Below are 26808 nucleotides of genomic sequence, written 5' to 3'. Positions count from 1 at the left end.
TATAGATGCATACATAGTGATGTAGCCAAAAATCACTTGTACGTAAGACGTTGCTTCCGCAAAATCCGGAGTATCAACAAGTCCTCGTATGTTCCCTATGGAAATGTTCAGTGGGTTGTTCTTATGTCACAAAAAAAAGTCAGAGGATCCGGGAGGGTTCCCGACAAAGGCACTCCGACGCTCAAGTTAGTGATTACTCAAGAAATAATAACCAAGAGTAGAGCGTTATAGTGCTTAAGAAAATGTGTACCTTAATAATGAGGTGACTTGAGCTATTTATAGATGTTCGGAGAGCTTTACGGGCTTGAGCCTCTTATGGGTTTTTGTAGAATTTAGGGCCTGCTTGAATTAAATATATATATTATATTTAAATTAGCATGGGCCTCAAAAATATTTGGAGTGCACCTTCATGATTGGGCTCAGACCCAATTGAATTTTTAGGTGTAATCCATCATAGGCCCCCCCACTCTCGGGAGTGTCGCGTGTGTTGAGAGGACAGATAGTAGAATTTTTATCGGAGTATTGTCAGAAGTTTAGTTGCCGAGAACGAATATTGTTTGCCACTGCAAAAATTACGGGGATCGACCTGCCCAGTCAGGTCGCGGACTGTGATGCAATGAAATTTAAATTCTGGCAAAATAATAATTACAGTGTAATTGGATATGAATCAAAGTCATGCCAGAATATTAATTGTAAAAACCCAGTAGAACTCTATCAGGTACTGTGATTATAAATTCAACACCGCAATATGTTTTCATCATAATTTACTAACTCAATTTAGTGTTTGAATTTTTTGTTGAAGTATTCTCATGTCGAAAATTAACAGCGAGGGTCAAACAGTCCCATGGCAGGTACAAATCAATTCACTTATCACGTACCTTTAATTTGATTAATACATGCACATGGTTCTCTCTCCTCTCTCCTTCTTCTAACGTGGAAAGGGACAAATATATTGCGTATGTATATTATGTGTGTATCTCCGTCTATCCAATCTTCCACTATCTCCTTGGATCATCGGTCGGCCTACGATGAAGGCGGTGGAGGCTAGGAGAAAAGCAGGCGGTGGCATGCGACTCCAGAAAAGCGGCGGGCGTCGGCAATGCAGATCCAGATACGGAGTTGCGGCGGCCTAGCTAGTTTTGGAACGGGGAAGAGAAGCGGCGGCGACACTGTGCCAAGAAGGCGAAGGTGCAGCGCTCTCAGACCTGTAAAGGAGAAGCGGCGGCGGCCTCAGTTCTGCGATGGAGAAGCAGTGGCGGCCTCAGATCTGCAAAGGAGGAGCGCGGCGACCTCAGATCTGCGATGGAGAAGCGGCGGAGATGCGAAAGCGGCAGGGCGGCGATGCGGGGATGCGGCGACGACAGCGGCAGGACGGCGATGCAGCGGCAAGGCGGCAAGGGCGCGATGATGAACTCTTTGGACCGTGAGAGGGATGGATAGATGCACATATACACACATATGCATATACAATATATCGTGTCTTTATTACTAATTTTCAATTATTATGTGTTTTTGCTTTTGATAATAATTATTCTATTGTTGTTTAAAATTATGAGAATTTGATTTTCCTACACTGACCTCTCTTGTCAAATATTAAAAATAATATCACTTGATTAATTATATTGCAAGGTGTAAGAGAATGAAGTATATATATATATATATATTTAAAATATATATATTTTTGCAGGACGTCCGTTCCAGGGTAAGGTATTTTCCTTGTTGAGGGCGAATCGGAGTAAAAATTTATCTTTTCGCACGGAGTATAGTGACAATAGTGATTTTGACGACTGCGTTTCTTCTTTGAGTGATGTAGACGCCCCTTTGCCACGTGATCCAGAGATTCCGACCTCCTTAAAAATTGTTAGTGAACCTGACTATTGTGAAAGTAGTAGATCCGGAGCTTCATCGGAGGGGGTTGACGAGTGTGTAGTAGGCAACTAGGAATTTTTAAACCCTCACGAGAAACTTGAGTTTTTGTCAAAACATATTATGAAAATTTCGACAAAAGAATATTCTTGTCAGTACCCTCCCGCGGGATATTTCACCGTTTACTTGGAGTATTTTAATTACGGGTTTTTGCTTCCTCCTAATGTCATTCTGATAGAAATTGTTTGTAGGCTTGGTGTGAGTTTTAGTCAGTTGACCCCAGGAGCCATCCTTGTATTTTCATGTTTTCTCCATAGAATGAGCGAAATTCAATTGATTCCGACCGCAGTGCTATTTTTCTCGCTCTTTGTGCGTCGTTCCATGCCCGACTCTTATATTTATTTTCAACCTCGTGTGGTCTGTAAATTTTTATCCCGTTTTTTTATCTCCAAAGAGTGTGTGGAGATCGGAGTTTTTTACGTTTGGGATTATGGTGGGGGGTGCCCACGACTTGGAGTCCGGGGCCTAGAAAGATCATACTTGGTAAAACTCACCGCACTTTGTAGCTTGACTGTCGATCCTTAGGTCTTTTCGACAAAATATTCGATCCTAGGAGTTTGGTACTTACTGGTAATGTTTTGTCCATGTTGAATTTTGATAATTGTATTTTGCGTCTTCTTGGGATTCTTCTACTCGTGTTATTCTAAAATTTATTAAATCTATTTATTGATCATTCTCTTTTTTTTTTTTTTTTGTAGGCGACAAAATAAGTTTGGCAGAGGTTCGTGCTTTCATAGAGAAAAACGAGAAGACTTCATCAAAGATATCGAGAAAAGAGTCCCCAATAGATCGGGGTAATCATAATTCTCAAGGGATTCCAAGGAGGAGGATTTCTCCCGGGTCATCCGACTGTGTCAATCGCTCTGGTCCACCATCTAAAAATACTGATGCTCGTGACAGAAGGAATGGTGGTAGAGGAAATGATTCTGCAATAATAATTGACGCCGATGCCCGCACCAGGGAGCGCGATAATGGTAGAAGGAATCCAAAAAGAAGACGTGATTATGAACGAGTAATCTCTCTCGACACTTATGAAGGTCGCCACTTGTTTGTGGAGGGCGTGAATAAGAAGAGTAATGCGGGCTCTTTTTGGTATTTGAATGATCCAGAGATTGGTTGGAGAACCGGAGCTAACCTCATTGGAGATCATGATAGGTTGCATCTACTGCCTCAGCCTATCGAAGTATTAACTCGTTCTCTTGCTTCGTCCGCCTTCCAGGTATATTATTATATGTTTGTTACTTGTTATGATTTTTATGCAGTAAATAATTTTTTTTATCTATGGGTGTTTGCAGATTTTATCGCTTGCCCATACTTTTAAATTTCGAGAAGAGAGATCCCAAAATTCTGATAGGAGATTGGATAAAGAAGTAACGTCATTAAGGGGAGAGTGCAAAAGACTCGGCGAGGAAGGTGCTAAGGTTCGAGATGATTTTCTCAAGTCGCAAAAGGAGCTTGAAGAGTAATCCAAAAAATATGATGCAATGTGTAAGGAGATGAAGCTACTTAGGGGAAAATATTCCCATGAATCGGAGACCGGTGAGATTTTTCTGAATTCGTCAATAGGCAAGAATTTCTTGCGAAGCACCGAAAAAAAAAACAATTGAAGGCTATCGAGAATCAACAACTTTTAGAGATGAAGTGATTTAGCGGGCGATTGTTATTCATGATGAAGTTGTCGTGGATTGTCGCAAAGAACTAAGGGATACTAAACTAGTTCTGAAGGAAATTATTATGATGATTCACCCTAAAATTCCGGAGCCTAGTACTGCAAGAGTTGAGGATGACTCGGATCCTCCCTTAGGAGATTTATTGGGAGGTCTGGGTGATGAGGAGATGATCGAAGCTTTGCGTTTGAATTTTTAGCTTATATGACCAATAACGACGGGTGTGTGTCGAAGCTATATGGAGAGTACTCTTTGGAGCCGTGGAGCAGTTTAGTATATTATTTCTTTTTACTTTTGGACAATATTTTTTATTTGTAATAAAGACTTTGAAGTCTTAGATTTTGTTTGCTCTTTTTGAGTGCGTAAGCAGTTGGTGGAGGAACAAAGGAAAAACAATTATTTCCCTTTTTTTATATATTCAATTTTGTCATTTATCATATCTTTTTGTATTTTGAAGTTGCTATTGCATACTTGCTTGATGGATAAAATACTATCGCTTTAATATTGGAGTACTTGGGAGGGGATCAGTCTCCCAAGATTTTGTCTCATGGGAAATTCCTAAACCCACTTGGTGCGTGGTGAGGTATCCCGAGACTTATAATATTATCATGTCGTCCTGACCTCTTAATACATCATAAGTTAAAATGTCCCATGGGGATGGCCAAGCCTCTTATTGTTGGGAATTTTTTATGATTGCTAGTGTCTATGACGTTTATGTCGTAAGTAAGCGTTAGTATAGGAGATGAGATATGATATGCTTTTGACAAGGTAATCTGCTTGTATAACAAAATAATCAAATTAGTTGAAAACTGCATCACAAAATTGTAATAGACAAACATAAAGAAAATATGCTAATAACAAAAAAGGTAAATTTAACCTATTATTGGCGAGAGTTGCAGTTTATGCATAAAACTTCTTTAGGTTGGCCACGTTCCAAGGTCTGGGAAGTATTCTTCCATCTGAATGTTGGAGGCGATATGTTCCCATCTTCACAATCTCAATTACTTTGTACGGACCTTCCCATTTCGGATTTAGCTTGGCAACGGACTTCAAGATGTCAGACTTTCTCAATACAAGGTCTCCGACTTGAAAAGACCTTGGTTTGACTCTGTCATTGTATGCTTTAGTCATGTAAGCCCAATATCTCTTGGCTCGTGTCGAAGCTTCATCTCTTAGTTCATCTACTAAGTCCAATGACATTCGGAGGGCTTAAGTGTATTGTTTCGCCCGCCATGATTGCTCTCCAATTTTGGCAGGAGCCACAACTTCCGCTCCGTAAGCCAGGTTGAAAGGAGATTCTCCAGTTGAAGAGCGTGGAGTGGTTCGATATGCCCATAGAACACTTGGCAACTCAACTACCCATTTCCCTTTGGCATTGCCTAGGTGTGTCTTGAGATGCTGCAAAATGGTCCGGTTGGTGACCTCGGTTTGCCCATTGGCTTGAGGATTCCCAACAGAAGTGAAGAACTGCTTGATGGAAAGTCCTTTGCACCAATCTTTTATTTTTGCTCCAGAGAACTGAGTTCCATTGTCTGAAACCAAGGTTTGAGGAATGTCAAATCTGCATACTATATTCTTCCATAAGAAATTGATTACGTCTCTTTCGGATATTTTGGCCAATGGTTCACCTTCGACCCATTTGGTGAAATAATCCACAACAACTATCAGAAATTTTCTTTGTCCGATAGCAGGAGGAAAATGACCTACCAAATCCATTCCCCATTGAGCAAAAGGTAAGGGACTTTCCAGGGGCTGTAAGATTGTAGCCGGCTGGTGATGGAAGTTAGCATGCTCTAGACATGCGTGACAATGTTTTGCTAACTCAATAGCGTCTTGCTTCATAGTTGGCCAAAAGTACTCTTGGCGTATTGCTTTTGCCGCGAGAGCTCTACCAGCAAAGTGATTTTTACATATTCCTTCATGAATTTCACGGAGCACATGGTTTCCTTTGGCTGACGTTAGAAATTTTAGGTAAGATGAAGAGAAACCTTTTTTATACAGTTCTCCGTCAATGATCGTGAACCGAGCAGCTCGCACTCTAAGTTTTCGAGCTTCGACTTGGTTAGTAGGTAGGTTACCCCGCATCAAATAGTCGATTATTTCATGTTTCCAACTAGGTTCTTCGCTGTCAGCACAGAAGATTGTAACATCACTTCCATCAGTTTTTTCCTTGCCATATGTTAGGAATGTAATTTTCCTATTATCAATGTTGGCCAAGGAGCTTGCTAACTTGGCGATACGGTCTGCTGACTCATTTCCCACTCTAGGTATCTGCTTTACATCGTAGCTGTCTAAACGCGATAGAAGCTCATTTACTTGAGTGAGGTATTCAAGCATTTTATCTTCCTTTGCTTCGTAATTTCCATTAACCTGACTGATGATAAGTTTGGAGTCACTATGTATCGTCAGTCTTTTTGCTCCGACCGATAAAGCCAATTTAATTTCCATGATGAAAGATACTCTGCCTCATTATTTGTTGCAGGGAATATAAATTTGATGGCATATTGAAATTTATCTCCATGTGGTCTTTCCACAACTATACCTGCACCGCTTCCTGTAGATTTTGATGATCCGTCGACATAAACCATCCACATCAGGGTGGAGCTTTCTTCTTGAGTTACTGTCATCTCTACTAGAAAATCAGCTAGAATCTGTGATTTAATTGCTGGACGCGGGCGATATTCAATTACATATTGGCTCAACTCGACAGCCCACTTAACCATTCTTCCTCATGCTTCAAGACTCGAGATAATTTGTTTGAGAGGATGATTGGTGAGTACAATTATTGGATGAGATTGAAAGTAAGGACGTAGTTTTCTTGCTGCAGTTACCAAAGCCAGTGCCAGTTTCTCAATCTTTGTATATCTTAATTCTGCTCCGTGTAAATTTTTACTGATATAATAAACTGGTTTGTGCTCACGTCCTACTTCAAAGACCAATAATGCACTTACCGCTTCCGCAGATATTTCCAAATAAATCAACAGGGTGTCACCTTCGTTTGGTTTTACCAACAACGGCGGAGAGGTCAGATGCACTTTCAACTCATCAAATACTTGCTGAAACTCTTCTGTCCATCGAAAACCTTTCCCACTCCTCAACATTTTGAAAAATGGTAAACCCTTGTCTGCAGATCTTGAGATAAATCGGTTGAGGGCGGCCAAAAGTCCTGTCAACTCTTGGATGCCTTTTACACTCTTCGGAGAATTCATGTTTAAAATTGCTTTGATTTTTTCAGGGTTGGCCTCTATTCCTCGTTCTGACACCATGTAACCAAGGAATTTGCCTCCTCGTACGCCAAAAGTGTATTTGTTCGGATTGAGCTTCATCTTGTATTTTCTGAGTATACTGAAGCATTCCCCAAGATCTTTCAAGTGATTAGATGTTTGGGTACTTTTGACGAGTATGTCATCTATATAAACTTCCATGTTACGTCCGATCAAGTGTTCAAACATGGTATTTACCAGACGTTGATAGGTAGCTTCAGCATTCTTCAGCCCAAACGGCATAACATCATAGCAATAAATCCCCCTATCGGTAATGAAACTTGCTTTTTTCTTGGTCTTCTGGTGCTAGACCAATCTGATTGTATCCTTGATATGCATCAAGAAAAGTGAGCAGCTTGCATCCTGCTGTCGAATCTACTAACAAGTCAATTCGTGGGAGTGGAAACGGATCTTTGGGGCATGCTTTATTGAGATCAGTGAAATCTATACACAAACGCCACTTTCCTCCAGGCTTGGGTACTAAAACAACATTTGCAAGACAATCTGGGTATGAAACTGGCCTGATGTACTTTGCCGCTAAGAGTTTCTCCACTTCAGCGGCTATATGTCGATTTTTCTCTGGACCAAATGCTCTTTTCTTTTGCTTCACAGGTTTTATTTTTGGATCAACACGGAGGTGATGGAGCGCATGTTCATGAGGTATTCCGGGCAGAGGTTCATCTCCCCAGGCAAACACATCCAAGTTGAGACTGAGGAAAATTTTCAACTTTTCTTCCAACTCAGGAGGTAATTCGGTCCCGATCTTCAGGGTTTTCTTGGGATCAGTTGGAATGATTTCCACATATTTCAGAGTTTCAATTGTTGTTATTCTTTCTTTTCTCTCGGCTTCCTCGTCCACCAAATGTATTCCGTTTTCACGTAAAATTTTTCCAGGTTTCGGTGCTCTTTTCTCACTAGAAACTTGTCTTTTACGATTTTCTGATGAACCCCGTAATGTCACCGCATGACATTCTCTAGCTAGACGATGGTCACCAATGGCTTCTCCTACTCCTCATGGAATCGAAAACTTCAGCTTCATATGATATGTCGATCCGATGGCTTGTAATATATTGAGACTTGGTCGTCCCAATATCACATTGTATGCAGATGAAGACTTTACTACAAGGAATTTCACCATCTTAATAGATCGTTTGTGGTAAGAACCCAAGGAAAGAGGAAGCGTTACTTCGCCCAAAGCTTCAACTATTTCTCTGGAAAATCCGACTAGTGGAGTGTTGACTGGAGTTAAATGTGCATTACTAATACCCAACTTGACGAATGCATCATGAAAAATTATATCGGCCGAACTTCCTGAATCCACTAAAATTTTCTTTACCCAAAAATTGGAGATTGTGGCTGAGATGATTAAAGCATAATTATGGGCACACCCGAGGGTTCTCCAGATCTTTGTCGCTGAATGATAATCTATCTTGGATAGTTCCAATTTCATACATTGGCAAGGAAGTGGGGCTAGACAAATTGTTGGTTCCTTTTGCTGCCCGCAGAAGGTCTTTTCTTGCATTGTTCGAGTCGCCACAAGCAAGCCCCCCAGTGATTACGGTGATTACTCCTCCAGTGGGCAAATTTTCATCAGCGCGTTTATGTTGATTCCCAGTTTCATCATGCCACTTTTGATAGTCACATTTTGGTTGTTCGTCCCGACGTCTGTCATCTCGCTTCTCATCGCGGGACTTGTCCACAAAATTCCCCAAATGTCCGCGCTTTATGAGTTTTTCAATTTCTGCTCGCAAACTGAAGCAATCTTTTGTAGTATGACCTTTATCTTTATGAAAATGGCAGTACTTGTCCGAACTTTGGCGCTTTGGATTATTCTGCATTGGGCGAGGGGACGCAAAAATCCTTGTTTTTCAGCCACTACCAGTATATCGGTCAGACGTGCATTGAGGGGTATATTCTGGAGGCGGGGGCTCTGCGCTGTTCGCTTCTCGTCTCACTTTCTAATATCTGATTTATCTTCTTATCTCTTTCTTTTACTCAAGTAGTGCGGCTCTACAGATTCTTCAACCCGTATGTATTTCTTAGCTCTTTCCAACAATTCCTCTAAGTTTTTGGGCGGCCTTCCCTCTATTGATTTCCTGAACTTCCGATGGCGCAAGTTTTTTTGCATTATTCCAGCTAACAAATCATGGTTCACGTGTAAAACTTCATGCACCGCATGAGTAAATCGCCGAACATAGTCCCTCAAACTTTCTCCTTCTTTTTGAATGATTGTGAACAAATATGCTGCAGTTTTTGGGTATTTCTTGTTAATTGAGAATTGCTAGATGAAGCAGTCAGTAAGTTGCTCCAAATTGGCAATAGATCCAGAGGGTAACTTATTGAACCATGTGAGTGCTCTTCCTGATAATGTTGTCCGAAATATCTTACAGTACGCAACATCCGTGATATCATACAAATCTGCTTTCGTGTAGAACTTGTCAATATGGTCTTGGGGGTCACTCGTTCCATCGAACTCAGGTAAGCTGGGGATTTTGACCCACCCCTTTTGGTAGCGCTTCAGATAGGATGTCATCAGTGAAGGGACTTCGTCGTAACGGCAAGATTTCTGACAAATTCTCTCCAATTACATATGTATGAGATCCATCCTTCCGGGTTGGATTAGTGATTTTGTTTTTGTCAGAAGTGTCATGAATTGAGTGAACACTTGCTTCACCGTCTTTCTGAGTATTATTTTTCTTGGTCCCCTCAGCATCTTTGTCATTCAATTTAGAATTAGTTTTCTTTGGTTTTCTTTATTAGGATCACCAGATGATGAACCCTCACTCTGAACCTTTTTCTTGGTGCTTTTGCGCTTACGGGATTCCAAATACTGAGCAACTGCATCCTTTGCTGCGAGTGCGGCTGTGTTTTCCATTAGTGCAGTCAAGACTTCATGGATGAGGGTAATGGTTGGAGGTGAGTTTCCATTGTTATTATTTTTTTGAGATATTTTTGAAGTAATATGTGCTCTCAATGACGTAAAGAACAAGTTCCCACAGACGACGCCAAGCTGATGTAGCCAAAAATCACTTGTACGTAAGATGTTGCTTTCGCAAAATCCGGAGTATCAACAAGTCCTTTTATGTTCCCTATGAAGATCTTCAGTGAGTTGTTTCTTCATCACAAAACAAAGTCAGAGGAGCCGGGAGGGTTCCCGGCGAAGGCACTCCGACGCTCAAGTCAGTGATTACTCAAGAAATAATAATCAAGAGTAGATCGTTATAGTACTTAAGAAATTGTGTACCTTAATAATGAGGTGACTTGAGCTATTTATAAATGTTCGGAGAGCTTTACGGGCTTGATCCTCTTATGGGCTTTTGTAGAATTTAGGGCCTGCTTGAATTAAATATATATTATATTTAAATTAGCATGGGCCTCAAAAATATTTTGAGTGGACCTTCATGATTGGGCTCAGGCCCAATTGAATTTTTAGGTGTAACCCATCACATAGCTAAACCGATCTACGTGAGTCGTTCTTTCCGTTCTAGACATCAGAACTTAAAATTTTTTGCATAGGAACTCTTAAAAAGTCTCAAAACACCTTAAAAGACTTTAAAAATAAATTTAGACCCTTGGAAACTTGTCAATAAATTTCTTGGGCAGAACCCAGTGCACTCGAGCGCACATTGCTGCATTCCCTGGCGCCCGTGCGCTCGATCACGCAAACATGCATGCGGCGTGTTACCTAGGAAACCAGGCAGCGTCGCATGTGTGCTACTATGTGATACTCGGCCTTGTTTTGGTGTTTTTTTCGGTGTTTTTATAAAAACAATAGCACTCATCCATTGAAACTTTTGATCATACGCATGAAAAAGTTCAGAAAAACCCGAAAAAGATTCACCCAAAAATGTTCGACTTCAAAGGATTTGAGTCAAAATCTGCGTATCCAATACACACACCAAAAGCCTAAGTTTTCATCCATCTGTGATCCTTTTTTTGACATAAAAATTAAACAAGTAACATCAAGAACGATTCACATTTCACGAATCTACATCATGATATTCAAAATCTCTAAAAAACCATGCATTATACAATACATGCATATCAACATGCAGGTTTTCATATCAACATTTCTATATTCTTGAATGGTGATTTCAAAAGCGTTTAAAACTTGTCTTGCTTCGTTAGTAAGGAGAAATCCAGACTTTGGTATGCGATCTAGCTTTCACACGAACAATCGAACAAGAAATCTCTAAGCTTGGAGTGCGCAGATTTTTGAAAGGTGGGGAGGAATAGGGTAGATGACGGTGTGAAGGGGAGAGAGAAGAAGAAGGAAAAACTTGACGCACAATTGGAAGTAAAATCTTGGGCCGAAAGTTGGCCTGTTGACTTAAAATACTCTCACTCCCTCTAAACTTTAAAAATTAAATGTCAAGCGCAACTTTTAAAATAAAAACCGCACAGATAACATATTTGAAACTTTAAAATTCTTAAACCTTGTTCGTAGGCTAGTTTCGCTTCCCTTCGTCACCGAAATTAAACTCATACCTGAAAAACATTAAAACTAACATTTTTGTATAAAATGTCATAATCCAAACATTTCAACACAAAATTTTCAATATTATTTAAATAAATTATCGTGAGTAATCTTTGTGGATATTTGGACCTTACATAAGTGATGAGAATATACATCCTCGTCGTTATTACATGAGCAAGGATATGCTTCTTGGACTAATTACAACAAGGATTTCTTGCATCTGCATTTCTCTCCAGCACTCTGACAAACTAATTTGATCGAGTTGTTGAGCTTGAAGCAAAGTGAAATAATTATCGAAAACTTATTTTTTTATTTTTTCACAGAAAATCTTAAGTTTATTGTTAATAACTTGATTTACATAAATTAAAATCAATCAATAGATATTCAATATTGAAGATTAAATATGAAAAATAACTTTCAATTTAAATTGGTGCAAATCATAACTAAATACGGAAGTGAGAGTCATTGACTATATCAAAATCATTTCGTTCTCGGTTCCTTACAATTGTCAATTCCACGTAAATTTTGTAAGTACCGGAATAATCGATTTTGGAATGAAAAATGAATGACTTAGATAATCATAGTTACATGTACTTATGTTGTATGCACCCGAATCCTAAATTTTTGACCAAAAATATTATACCCAACCACAATGCCAGCTCGCGAACTACTCGATAAGCCACATATATATATATATATATTAAAAAATAATATAAATATAAATATAATATATATAATATTATATTATATTTATATATTAATTTATTTATAATATTTAATTAATTTTATAATATATATATATATATATATTAAAAGCTCAAGAGCTCGAACGAGCTCCGATACTCGAACAACAACCAAGGTCGAATTCGAGCTCATATTTTATTGCTCGATTGAGTTCAAGTAATAAAATATAAGCTCGAACTCAAACTCAAACTCGAGTTCGAATAGTGTCTCGAATATTGTGACAGTGGAGTGGATCGGCTCGATAACACTCCCTGCCTAAAGCCAAGGCCTGCAAATTTTCTTTTGTAACAAGTGTTTGTTTGTTTGATGTACATTCGCCATTTTTAATTCGGATTCAGGAGGGACGTGTATGGCATATTCTTCGATCTGTAAGCTTCTCTCTCAGTTTTGATTTCGTTTGTAGGGACGACAATCGTTGGCATTTTCCTTCACTTTCGGGTTTTCTCGGCAAGTGTTCCTGAATTTTTAGGGTTTCGACGAAGCGCGTTTCGTTTCGAAATCTTGCTGAGGTTTTTATGCTGGACACCGATGGAAGGGGGTTGCTAATGAATGGACATTTTTATGTTGTGAGATCCAGTGTGATGTTGTTTTTACAGTATGGTTCGTAGTTTTTTTGTACGTTTTTCTTTCCGTATTTTAGTTGGGATTTGAGTGTTCGTCGTTATTGCATTCCTTCGGTGGGCAGTATGGGTTTCTTGTAATTGGAGTATGGATATGAGTTTGAATGGTAGTTTGAAACTGGTTTAGTCAATATATTAAGTTTTTTGCCCGTCCTTCTGTTTTTAATTTCCAGGGCCAGGTGATTACTGTCTCTGGTGATTGGTTAGTTGTTGCTGGAAGTGTGTATGTGTATATGGCTGATTCTAATTCTGTAGATACAATACTAGAATTCCTGAAAAGGAATAAATTTGGAAGGGCAGAGGCTGCTTTGCGCAGTGAATTGAATAAGAGATCTGATTTTAATGGAATTCTTCAAACTCTTACACTTGATGATAAGAGACTAGGTGATAGGTCAAGTGAAGAAGTTAATGGTGGAAAAGTCCTTGATCAAAAGGCTGTAAGCTCTCGCCACAATGGGGAGGTTCTCAATGATTCAAAGATTTTGGATGGTGCTGAGACATCTAAGGAGATAATTGTAAAAGAGGTAGAGTGCAGAACAGGGAAAAATGGGTCAGAGATCAACTCAAGAAGTGTCTGCAATATTGGGGAACAGAGCAAGGTCAATGAGTTTGTTGGAAAAATTGATCAGAACTTCACCTTCTCCAAGGATGTAGATGACACCACACTTGATTTATATTCATGGAAACATAGCACCTACAATGGTCCGGTCCCTTCTCATCAAAACTATGGTGAAAGTGTTGATGAAGATAACTTTTTGGGATTCCATGTTACTGGGAAATCAATGTTGAATTCAACAGAGACGCTTGGGATCTGTAATGCTAATTTAAGATCTGGGGAAGATGTTAGCTTTTCTGGGGATAGGAGAATGTCTTTTCCTGATGGTATTCGTAATGCTTGTGTAGAATGGAAGCATCAGAGGAGTGACTTTAAGGAAGTTGATCAAGGAAAACAACAAGACTGTACATGCTCTGAAACTGGTCTCATAAATAATTCCCGGCTCCATAGTGATGCATCCACCCATCCACATTCAGAGCTTTGGAAAGATTGTTCGGTCAAAACTGTTTTCCCCTTCTCAGATGGGGATACTTCGACCAGTTATGGTAGTGTTTCTGTGGTCAATAAAAAGGAGGGAAAAAGGATTGCTGAACCTAATGACATTAAGGCAGCAATCAAGGAGCAAGTGGATGAAGTGGGAAGAACTATGTACTTTGGAAAGACACAGGGAGGAGAGCCAAAAGATTTTGGTGAATTAAAATATCTTGCATCCGGATACCAAAAAGAAGAGTTACCGAAGCTGCCACCAGTGAGACTGAAGTCAGAAGATAAGTTTTTCAATATTCAATGGGAGGAGAAGTATGAGCGTAACGAACCAGTCCTAAAGATTTTGAACGCTGATAATGCTTATCTCGTAGGGTCATTTCTGGATGTACCTATTGGCCAAGAAATCAATCCTTCAGGTTTTCCTATAACTTCAATGTATAGCTTATTTGATGGACACATCTTTACTACTCTTGGCATAGTATGCTAATCTTTGCAATTTATATTGTAATTTAATATTGAAAAACAATAAAATACAAAATTACATTCTTATTGTGCTATTAATATCTGAAAATAGGGTTCGGCATTTATTGTTAAATCGAAAAAAATCACTTCCAATGAACTATATGGGAGATGTGTGCTACTTGGTTCAGTTTTTCATCATGAAACAAAAGACGTGACTCCCAATAGATCAGTCCAAGTCTCCAAAAACTTTCTAAAATGTCATTGTTTTAGATAATTTTCTTTTGACAATGTGCAGAGCACACTATATTTGCAGCAGGTTTGTGCGTGATATTTTATAGTATTATTATTAAAAAACTTGACATCCATATATTTTTGGTTATTAGCATGAAATACGTTACGGATAGCATACTATGGTATGTGTAGTGGAGTGATTGCTTTTCTTACTATGGTATGTGTAGTGGAGTGATTTCTTTTCTTTCCTATTGATGTCTGATATGTATAAGTAGAAATAAAATTAGAGCAAGTAATATAATTTTCTCTTGGGCCTATCGGTAATCTTGTCCATTCTGGGTACACTCTTTCAATTTTTTTTTAAAAATTATTTGCCAAAAGCAATTGATAGAAAATTGTAGCACTTCTGAAACTTCCTTTCATCTTCTATCTTCTATCTGCTCGTTTTTCTTTGTTCTTTGTTCTTTAGTCAGTCCCCTCATTTTCTTTTCGTCGGATTGGTACAAATTCAGTTAGTGGATCCTATTTGAGAGAAAGTGAAGAAATATTAAAATGATTGGGATCAATAGTTTTAATGATTGATCAGTCGGGTCATTTAGGGTCTTGTGTTCTTTTATTGATTTTTCTGTAGTGACCTCTGAAGTTAATGTTCTGTAGGTTTTCAATTGATTGTTATTTTTCATAATGATAACATATAGGGAAAAGGCCAGGAGGAGGCAGTTGGCTCTCTGTGAGTCAAGGGATTACCGAGGATACTTCTGATTTTGTTTCTGGTTTTGCAACCGTAGGTGATGGTATGAGTGAATCCATTGATTATCCTAATGAGTACTGGGACTCTGATGAGTATGACGACGACGACGACGATGGCTATACAAGACAACCTATTGAAGATGAGACCTGGTTTTTGGCCCACGAAATTGATTACCCGAGCGACAATGAAAAGGGTACTGGACATGGGAGTGTTCCAGACCCTCAAGAAAGGGGAGCAAACAAAGATGATGAAGATGATCAGTCATTTGCAGAGGATTCTTACTTCTCTGGGGAGCAGTATCCCCGTTCAAGAAATGTTGATCCTGCTGTACCTTCAGATGATCGTGCTGTGTTGTCAGTGGCAGAAATATACCAAAGAAGCAGTAAGAATGACTTGGCTGCTCAATATGATGGACAGTTGATGGATGAGATGGACCTGAATTTGTTGCGTGCAGAACCTGTGTGGCAGGGCTTTGTCACCCAGACTAATGAACTCGGAATGCTAAGAGATGGGAAGGTTAATGACGATTGTAGCAGACCAAATCTAGATGATGTATGCTTGGATGATGATCAACATGGTTCAGTTAGATCTATTGGTGTCGGAATCAACAGTGATGCTGCTGACATAGGCAGTGAAGTGCGGGAAAGTTTTGTTGGGGGTAGTAGTGAGGGGGACATAGAGTATTTTCAGGATGATGATGTTAGTTTTGGTGGATCAAGGCACTTGAAGCATGAATTAGAAAAGAATACGGGCGGAAGATGTAATATAGAGACATATGTAACAAAGAAGCATGATTCTAATAGACATTCAAAGAATCATGACAAGAGTGCATTTTTGCAGTCAAAAAACCATATGGATAGGAACTTCTCATTTCCTCCTCCTAGAGATGGGAAGTTGGTGCGTACAAGCTCAGGTAAATCTTCACAGGGTAAGGGCAACACCATTGTCAGTGATGGACCTGAAGATTGTGCGGTGGGTACTGATGATATGTTTTTGTCATGGAGACGGAAAAGCAGTGATTCTTCACCAGAAAAGAGTTCAAGGGATGGAACCTATGCTAATGCTGGTGAATCAGCAAATTCTAGTCCTTCACGCCTTACTAATTATGGCTATGTTGAAAGGGAACATCTAAAGAAAGAAAAGGATGCAAAAACAGAAGGTTCAAGAGAAGAAGATCCTGGGGCATCTTTGGAGGATGAGGAAGCTGCTGCTGTCCAAGAGCAAGTGAATCAGATCAAAGCACAGGAGGAGGAGTTTGAGACCTTCGATTTGAAGATTATCCACAGGAAAAACAGGCATGTAACTTTTTCATCTGTCGATCATACAATGATATGAATACTTGGGCAACTCGGTTATTATTTTTTTCCTGGCCCTCATCATCCATATTGGTTATATGCTGGTCATTGCAAGCAAATTGATTTGTTTAAATGGAACAAAGCATTATAATTATGCCCTTTTCTTCCCTCCATGCCTGGTCCCTAGCCCCAAGATTCATTGTTGATCGGTTCCTGCCAAGGTGGAATATTATTGCTGTATCATTTTGCATCTTACGAAGTTGGTTAGTAGTTTAAGTGAATCCTTAAAACTTCTGATAAATTGTATGTCCAACCAGAGTCGTTGATTTCATATATTATTGGATCTCAGTTTTGAGAAGTTAGCTTCTGTTAGGCAGTTACACTATTATTCAATGGCATTAGGTTTCCACTAGGTTTGTGTATTTGTTTTTAAAATTGCCTATTGATGGCATTCTATATATCAATTTTTTTTCAATTTCTACGTATAACTTTGGTGCTGGGAGATGTTTCCTTAGTTATTTTTCTGCATTTTTTCAGAACTGGCTTTGAGGAGGACAAAAACTTTCATGTTGTTTTAAACTCAGTCATTGCCGGTCGCTATCATGTCACTGAGTATCTTGGATCAGCTGCATTCAGCAAAGCGATTCAGGCACATGACCTGCACACTGGCATGGATGTTTGTGTGAAAATCATAAAAAACAACAAAGATTTCTTTGATCAGAGCCTTGATGAAATAAAGCTTCTCAAGTATGTGAATAAACATGATCCTGCTGACAAGTATCATATTCTTCGATTGTACGATTATTTCTATTATCGAGTAAGTCTGCATCTCTTTGATCACTTCAGCACTTGTAACTGTCTTACTTTCTCCTTTTTAAGTATGTCTAAACTAATATCAAGTGCTTGGATCTGCCATTTGAATGCTAAATCTACTCTATTTTCTCTCAATTAGCACATTCTTAACTTTATTTCGCTCTTTACTCTCTTCATGAAAGTAAGTTTTCTCTTGAGTTTATGTTCCCTAATAATAAAAGCAATTAGAACTGTGTGTCCAGAAGAATCAAGAATCCTTTAGAAATGTTTTGGTAGTGCGTAGCCACGTCCTGTCTTCTGGCTAAAGAGTTTTGCAGCCTTTAGATTTTTTGATGACACCAGCATTGCATCACAATATAAACATCTGTTGTCATGAATAATGGATCTAATGACGTATATACTCCTGTCTAACCGTATCGTTTGGCATCTCATTAATGATGTCCTATGGGCAATTGTGTGGACTTGGATCCTGAACCATCTCTACTACATGTTTGGTCAGTAACATGAAGGGGGAGTTGGTTGACAAGTACTTGCCTTTTTTGTTAAAATATGTCCCCTCAAGAACCTACGAGCGCCGACTTGTGCGCCTCAAAGTTATTTTTACTTTGCAGTCCTCTTTCCAATCCACTCATTTATAAGCCAACTTGATTGCCAAAAAAGCTGGGATCACTGTAGTCTAAGATCTTACGATTAACTAGCTGTTCCGGGTCTTACATGAACTGCCCCAGCTTCCACTTTTACAAAACAGAACTTTAAATAGGACAAGCTGAAGAAAAAGGTGACAGCATCAGTAGAAAACTGCAAATGGGATGAATTACTGTGTTTGATGTTGGTGTATTTAATTTGTGATGGCTGCTTTCAAAGCAAGTTTCATTGTGTTCAGAAATGTGATGTACTGCAGTTAGACCATATTCTTGTAGTGTTCGTGGTTGCATGGCTGCAAAATTTTCATTGATTGTTTTGTGTATATTCACTGTCGGTGCATGCGAATGTAACTTTTGATGTTATATTGTGAAACAAAATTAGAAGATACTTTTCCTGTCTAAAGTATCTCCTTTCGGTCATTAAGTGAGACACTTTTTTGGTGCTATGTGCTCAATCATGAACTGCAATTAAGTAGCCTTAAATGCATGTGATGTTGCCTTGCTTCTGGATGCATTTTACCTCAAAGGTATGTTATCTGCATGTGGTACTGGCCTCTGGTCTATTGCAGTCTCCAATCCTAATATTCATGTGCAAAACATATTGCCTATTGATCTGCTATTCTGTGAAATGGGCTCAATTTACGTTCTGTACTGAAAAATATTTTGTTTGTATTACAGTAATGACAGTATCATTTTAACTACTTTGTAAGTTATTCGTTGCAAAAATGTCTTAATGAAAAGCATTTAGCAGAAGTTAACTTGTGATCTCTTGCCTGATCAAGCTTCAAAGTGTCTGGAACATTGTTTTTAAGATTACAGTAAATTGTAATAGTATTGAACCAGGGGCTATCTTCTAACTTAAAACATCTGAGGTTGTGCTTGGATGGAAGGATTTCAAATCCATGGATTTAGATTATAGGTTTATTGTTAACAATGAAACAGTAGATCAAATCTTAAATTCATACCTTATTTACATATATTATTTACATAAAGTAGAATGAATTTGAAATTACAACATTATTGGGTGAATTTAAAATCCATCATAACTAACATGAAATACTATATAAACATGAAAGAGATGGATTTGAAATTTATGGTTTTCTCTAAACAAAAAAAAAATACATTTGATATTCATGGATTTTAAAATCCTTATATCCAGGCGCAACCTAAAAGATTTCATGTTTCATTTTAAGTTCAGCTCAGACAAGCTGGAATAGTATGAATACTTTCTTAACACTTTATGTGGCAGGCGTAATATTTACTTCAGCACATGAAATCATCTTCTTGGTGTAGGGGCCAAAAATCAAATGGATATATGTCTTGTGTGCACGGCTATTGACATTTATTTGTTTATGCAGGAACATTTGTTAATTGTATGTGAACTGCTTAAAGCCAACCTGTATGAATTTCACAAGTTCAACAGAGAATCTGGTGGAGAAGTCTATTTTACTATGCCAAGACTGCAGGTTTGTCGCCTGTTTATGCACTTGCATTTTACTGAAGTATTCCTCTCTAACTTGATGACTTTGATGTGCAGTCAATTACTATTCAGTGCTTGGAAGCGCTTCAATTTTTGCACAGTCTTGGCCTCATACACTGTGATCTGAAACCTGAGAATATATTGGTGAAAAGCTATAGTAGATGTGAGGTCAAGGTTATCGATCTGGGAAGTAGTTGCTTTGAAACAGATAATCTTTGTTCATATGTTCAATCTAGATCCTACCGTGCACCAGAGGTTATTCTGGGACTTCCTTATGATAAAAAGATTGATATTTGGTCTCTTGGTTGCATCTTGGCTGAACTTTGCACTGGAAATGTAAGTTATCCTCTATGTTCACTTATTCATCTCTGATCATTTTTTTTTATTTTTTATGTTCGAGCTTTCTTTCTATCATAATTCTATTTTAGAAATTATGAGTCCTGATAATTCTTCATAGCTTAATTTTAAATCTAGGTTTATTATTATTCTCTGAACTTTTCTTCCCCAACCTTCCAATTGGATTACAAGCTGTTACAATAATTAATGCTGCAGATAGCAGTTTCTCTACTTTCTGAAAATTCTCACCATCCATAATTAGCAAAATTTTTGGTGCCGGCATCTGTTGTTGGGAGGTTTAAATGCAGAAGATACTGTTTGTTTGTGTGTGGATGTTCTCTTACAATTGTCTTTCATTTTTCTTTTAATTGAGCAGACTATTAAGAATCTAAGTTCTGTTCATGCATCGAAATCCTCAATACCGGTGACCAGTGTTCTAAATGACGGTCGAGGCAGCCGCGTAGGCGGCCCTTCACGGCCCCGCCTTTGTCTAAGGTGTTCTCAGTAGGCGGTCCGAGGCCATCCGGTGGGCGAGGCAGGTAAGCAGGCGGCGGAGGCGGGTGAGGAAGCGGTCGAGGTGGCCGAGGTGGTGAATGATTTTAAAATCTCAGTCAACTATCAAAGTCAAATAAATTTAAAACCAGTCAAATTCAATCAATTTTAAGCACCCTAGATATAATGAAAACACCTCTCACTCTCTTTTGTATTTACTTTTGGTTTCAAGTGTCCACCATCAGCCACCACTTGTCTCAAACCGCCTCTCGCCGCTCGCCGCCGCTGCAGCCATCAGCCACCACCTTAATTATCTTGTTACTTTGCATTTATATATTTATTTGCACTTTGTTTAGATTGTATTATATCGTATAAAATTTCTTTATGCATAAACATTATTTAATTACATATATTACATAAAAAATTATGACTATTTGTAATTACATTGCATGATTATATATAATTACCTATAAAATATTGCTAAAAAAATTCAACCGCCTAGAAAGCCGAGGCGGTGGCGGGGTCACTGACCGCCCTGCCATTTACAACATTGCCGGTGACATGTTCTCCATTTAACGGTTTTCCTCAAGTATCTTGCTGCCAGAAATGTTTCTGTAGTCTATTTGGAACTCTAAAGTTAATATAAAAGTTATGTCATCATACAGGTGCTCTTTCAGAATGATTCTCCTGCCACTTTACTTGCTCGCGTAATTGGAATCATTGGGCCGATTGACCAAGAGATGCTTGCGAAAGGACGAGACACATGCAAATATTTCACTAAAAACCATATGCTTTATGAAAGGAACCAGGTAACCTGTTAGTCTGTATTTATGTCATCTTTTTCTATTTCAAATTTCTTCCCTGTTACAATAATTGTTGTTATATGTTAATAATGTATATGTGGTGGTATGAAGACATTTTCCGTATTACTTGTTTCAAAAGAATTGGACCACTTGCGCTGCAGAGCCAGTGGTATCACTCTCCTCAAATTTGAGGAAAGGTCCAGGGATCCAATCCCTCGGGCCTCGTTTATCACCCCCTCCCTGAATGTACTAAAATGGACAACTTGCACTTGTACAGGATTGTATTGATTACTGAAGCAAATGAAGGTATTTTTGAAATTATTTTGAGGGGTTTTGCATTGTTCTTCACCTCAGTGCATTGTGCACCATATTATCTTATTTTGTTTTCTAAAATGGATAGTTGGATACCATTTGGAGAAATTATGATTTAAATCCTTCTGTGCTGCTGACCCAACATAAGTACTAGCAGACCTTGATCCACTGGTGTATTAATGGTCATGATTTAATTGGTGGGTGTTCAAATGGCGTTTTATCTTTTGGCGCCTTTGAGAAGGAAAATAACCAGAGAATTTAAATTCAAAAGCATTTCTATTTTAAGTTTCTGAGGGGCTCGAAATTGATTGTTCACTCGATTATTAAATGCATGAACCATCTTTGTGCTGCTGTTCGCTATTCATAATCTCAACTCTTCTATCTTCCTCAGGACACCAACAGACTGGAATGTTTGATACCAAAAAAATCATCCTTAAGACATCGGTTGCCGATGGGAGATCAAGGCTTCATTGACTTTGTCGTTCACCTTCTTGAAATAAACCCAAAGAAACGGCCTTCTGCATCAGAAGCTTTAAAGCATCCATGGCTACAATATCCATATGAGCCAATATCATCTTGAAGAACATGAAATTCTTTGATGGATCGTGGTTTGTTGCTCTAGTGCATTCTTCGGATTGTTAAAGAACCTGCTGCAAACTTGCTGTTGAGTGTCAAATCAATCTTCAACGAGGTTGTCGAAGTCTCGAGTAGCTCTTCATGTGGTGCGATTGGTTTTTAACAGAGAAAAGGGTCGTTCTACCTTCCCCACGATCAAATTGTATTCTTACATATAATGACTGCGACATTATCTCAGCCGGTATGTACTTTGGTTCTTCGTTTTGTTTGGCTAAAACAAGAGTCCAGTGGTGTTGTACAGGATGTTCGATGATTGTTTAGGTTACAGTTGCTTGTGATATAGCTACTTGTCCAATTTTGATTGTCTTGTGAATTGTGTATTAATCTGGCCAAGCCAAGAGAAGAATGATTTGCTGAAAAGGGTTCATTAAATTTTCTTGAATAGTTAATTTCTTTTCTTTTCTTTCTTTTTTTTTTTTGGAAACTAATAGACAAAACATTTACTGAGTTTTTGGCAGCAGACGATAATCAAATAAGATGCATGAAATTGACACATTTCGGCACTCGAGTTTAGGGTTGACATATCGTATCAAAATGTCGAATTATCATGATAAAATATTGAATTTTTTTTGATATACAAACATTTTTGTCGGTATATCGATTTTTTTTTTCGAAATTTGTACAATATAAGTATGAATTTTTTTCATGCCAAAATTTTGGAATTTTAGTATCGGTACTTGTATGAATTTTTTTTCATACCGGTATTTTTGGTACGGTATATCAAAAACTCTCGAGTTGAAGAAAATATTTACATTTATGTTTTTAATTTTTCCGACGAATTTATGTTTATTTTTAAAGAAAGGTATCCAACGGCAAATATTTAATGCAAGTGAGATGTTCACATGAACATATCGCTTGCATAAAAAACGGGCCGTTGGATCTAGCATATGGACAGCATCGACATTACCCTCAAACACATTAGATATCTGGTTCTTACACGATAGCGTTTAATTTCATATTTTTTCAATAACTAGAAGAGGTGCACGTGCAATGAGAAAATTATTGATTAAAACATGTTTATTTATTCAAAGAGTGAACATTAAAATTTAAAGAAAAGTGTGTTATTTTTATACTAAACCATTTTACTTCCCTAAACCCAACCAAGCATTATAACACAATTTGATTTTCAAATTTGTTTTTCAACAAAAATTTTTTTAGAAACCACGGCTAAAATGAAGTTTCTTTAATAGATCCGCAAAATTTTAGAATGACAATGACTAACAAACTTTCATCAATTAATTACCATTAATATTACAAAACATCATCCAGATATTTGCAGATAGAACCGATTCGTGTCCTCATTTAGTAATAGAACCCGTGTGAATGTATTATATTGAATTTATATAGCACATACATTTTTAAAATTATGTTGGAATTTTTCTTCAGTGAAATATAAAGATGTATATTAGTAATTCAATGACATATCCAAAAATATTCAGAATAATGTCACAACACTGTCTTCTCGAAATCAACACATTAAAATTTAATAATAAAGTCAATACTTTGCAAATTAAACTTTTAACTTAACTTTCAAACGAAAAAAAATCGACAAACTTCTGATGCAACAAAGTTTCTATAACTTATAATATAATTCCCTAATTATCGAAGGAACATGATGGTCGAATTACAACTATGTTCGTCAATTAGTCTTTGCATAAAACCTCATCAAGTTATTACCCTCATCGTTCATTATAGTTAATCTAGAACTCATAGAAAAACCAGTGCACATGCTGCCAAGCCAAGCTAAAATCGAAACTAAATTATTCAAGAAATAGTGGGAATCAAATCTCAGAGTTAAACAAATGGAAGCAAATCACTCAAAAAATAGCATTAGTTAAAATTTTCATAAGAAAAGTTGCTCTCTCAATATAAGTAATTAAAACATTTATTTATTCAAAAAATTTGTTAATTCTTTTTTTCTTGAAATTTACCCAAAAAAAATGTTTCAGTTTGATTATAGTATACTTTAAAAGAGTTATTTTTCAGCTATTCAAATTTGATGTGCTACTGCATACTCACATATAACATAATATAATAATAATAATAATAATAATAATAATATAAGAAGCATGTGATGTAGCTCATTCGGCAACAAAAAAAACCAAATACCTTCAAATTATAATTAGTGTTAGGATCAATCATTTACTATTAAACTAAAAACTATAAATATTAGTAAATACGTACACTTTATTTTCATATATTTGTGGTACGTAACATGAGAACATAGGAACTTATGGGTAGGGTTGTTAGTCTAATGTGTCCACAAAGAGGTGTGTCTTACGGTAGATTGTATCTCCACGAGATATTAGTACTCTTACCTATTAAGATTCTGCGTTTCTATTTTACGGCTCGCCAAGCTAACCAAATCATAGAGCACCATGAACAGCTTGATGTACAAGAACTTCAAAAACTTTACTCATATCGATGCTTTTTTACTCAAACACACTTAACCAACAAATACTTGACAATTATTTAGAATGCAAAAAAATTATTTAAGTTTGAAGGTTTAATTGAACTCATATATCATTTAAATTTATTTATTTTAAAAAGATTTGAATTGTGAATAAATTCAAGTAATTTATTATTTTATCCCGGATTCTGAAGAAATAACATCATCATTGTAGCTTAGTAATGCATATGAATATATCCACTATCATCCATGGAAATTAGAATATATTGAGTCAAAATCTACGTAGTAACAAAAATAATATTACTTCAATTAATCAATGTTAGATTCTCATGATATGTTTAAAAAGTGATGAACGTCACGCTTTTTGAAGAACAGAGAAAATAAGATAATATAATTGTGATTGGATAATATATAACCATTAGATACTAAAAAGTTAACATTTGTCATTTTAATCTTTTTGTCAAAATTTAAACTTTTAAATAATGCTATCGAACTTAATGATTCTATTACGAAATAAATTAAATATGAAATTAAAAATATTGATTGTACGTAGAACTTTATTACTCATTGTTCAAGGAATATAATCATAATAAAACTAAAAAAGTATATAGGCTAAGTTTTAATGAATCAATCTATTAAAATAATCTCATATATTTGACACTCAAAATAAATATTCCAATTCTTATTATTCAACCAAAATATAAATACTGGATATTATGAAATATAATCAATTTATCCAGAACTAGATCAACGTCATCTCAATTTTTTTGTTTAATCGACTGTCTTTTACATAAATTAATACATAAATACTAATGATCATAAATACATTATACTTTAATTAGGAAAACTTTAACCAACTTAACTCCTTGGTAATTATTATTTCTTAGAAAGAATTTTTTAAAGAAATTTACGAATCATGAAATCAAAATGAATTTCATCATTGTTTTGATATTCTCAATGATTTTGTGAGTTTTGAATGATATTTTATACAAACATTTAATCATTTTGCCTTCAAATTATAATAATTTGGGTCATGTAGTAATTGAAAACTTTATCTAACAACAATTTACTTATAAAAATTATATTAAATAAATCATATACAACAATTTGCGACACTTTTAATATCTAATGTGTACGATGAAATAATTTTTTTATTTCGTTGCTATTAACGATGTTTTACAATAATTATTGTCGCTATTAGCGACGTTTTACGTTTTACAATAATTATCGTTGCTAATAGCGACGTTTTATAATAATTATCGTCGCTAATAGAAACAAATTTTGTTTCTAAATGTCGCTAATAGCGATGAACAAATTAACATTTCGTCGGTATTAGCGACACAATTTGTGCATAAACGTCGCTAAATGCCAAAAAATAATATTCAAAAATATGCTTTGCTTTTTTAATTCGTTGTTTTTTTTATTAATTTTATAGTCTTGTTGCATTTCGTCGTCCTCGTCATCATCTTCATGGTCATACACCAGGTATATATATTTATGGAGAGAGATATTTATATATTTACATACCTACGTGAAGAAGGCGGCGGCGGCAACCATGGCGGCGGCGGCAAATCAACTAAAAACACATTAATTTGTAATTTTCAAAATAAACAAATTTCATTTGCAATTGCATGTATAATATATATATATATATATATATAAATTATACTACAATAATTAACACAAAATTAAAATCACTTACGAGGCAGAGGATGGCGGCAGACGGAGCAGAGGACGGCGGCAAGAGGGGCAGACGGCCGAAAGGAAGCAAAAAATTTCACACTACAAACACATTTCAAACCAAAATTTTCAATAATATTCACATAAATTTGTAGATATATATACACACACACACACAATATTTACGCACATATATATGTATATACCTTCTTCTACAGAGGCGATGGCGGTTAGCGGTGTCGGGCGGCAAAGGGTGGGCTTGGGGCGGTGATTGGTGATGCCAGATGGGCGATGGGCGGGCGTGGGGAGAAAACTCAAAAATGGAAGAAGGAAATTGTGTGGCGGCTAGGGTTTGAAGTGTTTATTATCTCAAGATTAGCGACGAATTTTTTGAGACAATCGCTATTAGCGACTGTTGTTAATTAATTTATCGCTAATAGTGACGTTTTTGTATGAAAATAGTCTCTAATAGCGACACATAAATATTTATCGTTGCTAATAGCGACAATTTAATCTTTTTTGTCGCTAATAATGACGGTTGATAGACACTATTAGGGACGATATTTAAGACGTCGTTATTAACGACGCATAACAAATATTTCGTCACCATTAGCGACGGAAAAAAGATTTAGTTGCAATTAGAAACATTTTTGTTAAGATTTAATCCCAGAACAACATGCGAGAGAGATGAAAACAATTCAATCAAAGACAAACACGCCAGAAA

At 37.0% G+C, this 26808-nt stretch overlaps 1 protein-coding gene across 5 annotated transcripts; it reads left to right on the top strand.

The window, feature by feature from the left end:
- Positions 1–12281: 12281 nt before the first annotated feature.
- Positions 12282–22351, top strand: LOC140879591 (uncharacterized). 5 transcript variants are annotated; one of them, XM_073283370.1, is made up of 8 exons: positions 12282–12672; positions 12871–14155; positions 15131–16478; positions 17016–17295; positions 19294–19401; positions 19473–19751; positions 20909–21052; positions 21750–22351. In XM_073283370.1, exons 2-8 carry the CDS (start codon positions 12931–12933, stop codon positions 21936–21938), a joined length of 3573 nt encoding a protein of 1190 aa, XP_073139471.1. In that variant the 5' UTR covers positions 12282–12672; positions 12871–12930; the 3' UTR covers positions 21939–22351. The 5 variants fall into 5 exon arrangements, with proteins under 5 accessions (XP_073139471.1, XP_073139472.1, XP_073139469.1 ...); XM_073283371.1 differs by having other exon boundaries at positions 12282–12677; positions 15221–16478; XM_073283368.1 differs by having other exon boundaries at positions 12282–12677.
- Positions 22352–26808: the final 4457 nt, after the last annotated feature.

Source organism: Henckelia pumila, chromosome 2, assembly GCF_033568475.1.
Source record: "Henckelia pumila isolate YLH828 chromosome 2, ASM3356847v2, whole genome shotgun sequence".
Taxonomy (NCBI): Eukaryota; Viridiplantae; Streptophyta; class Magnoliopsida; order Lamiales; family Gesneriaceae; genus Henckelia; species Henckelia pumila.
This window is presented reverse-complemented; position numbering and strand designations above follow the sequence as displayed.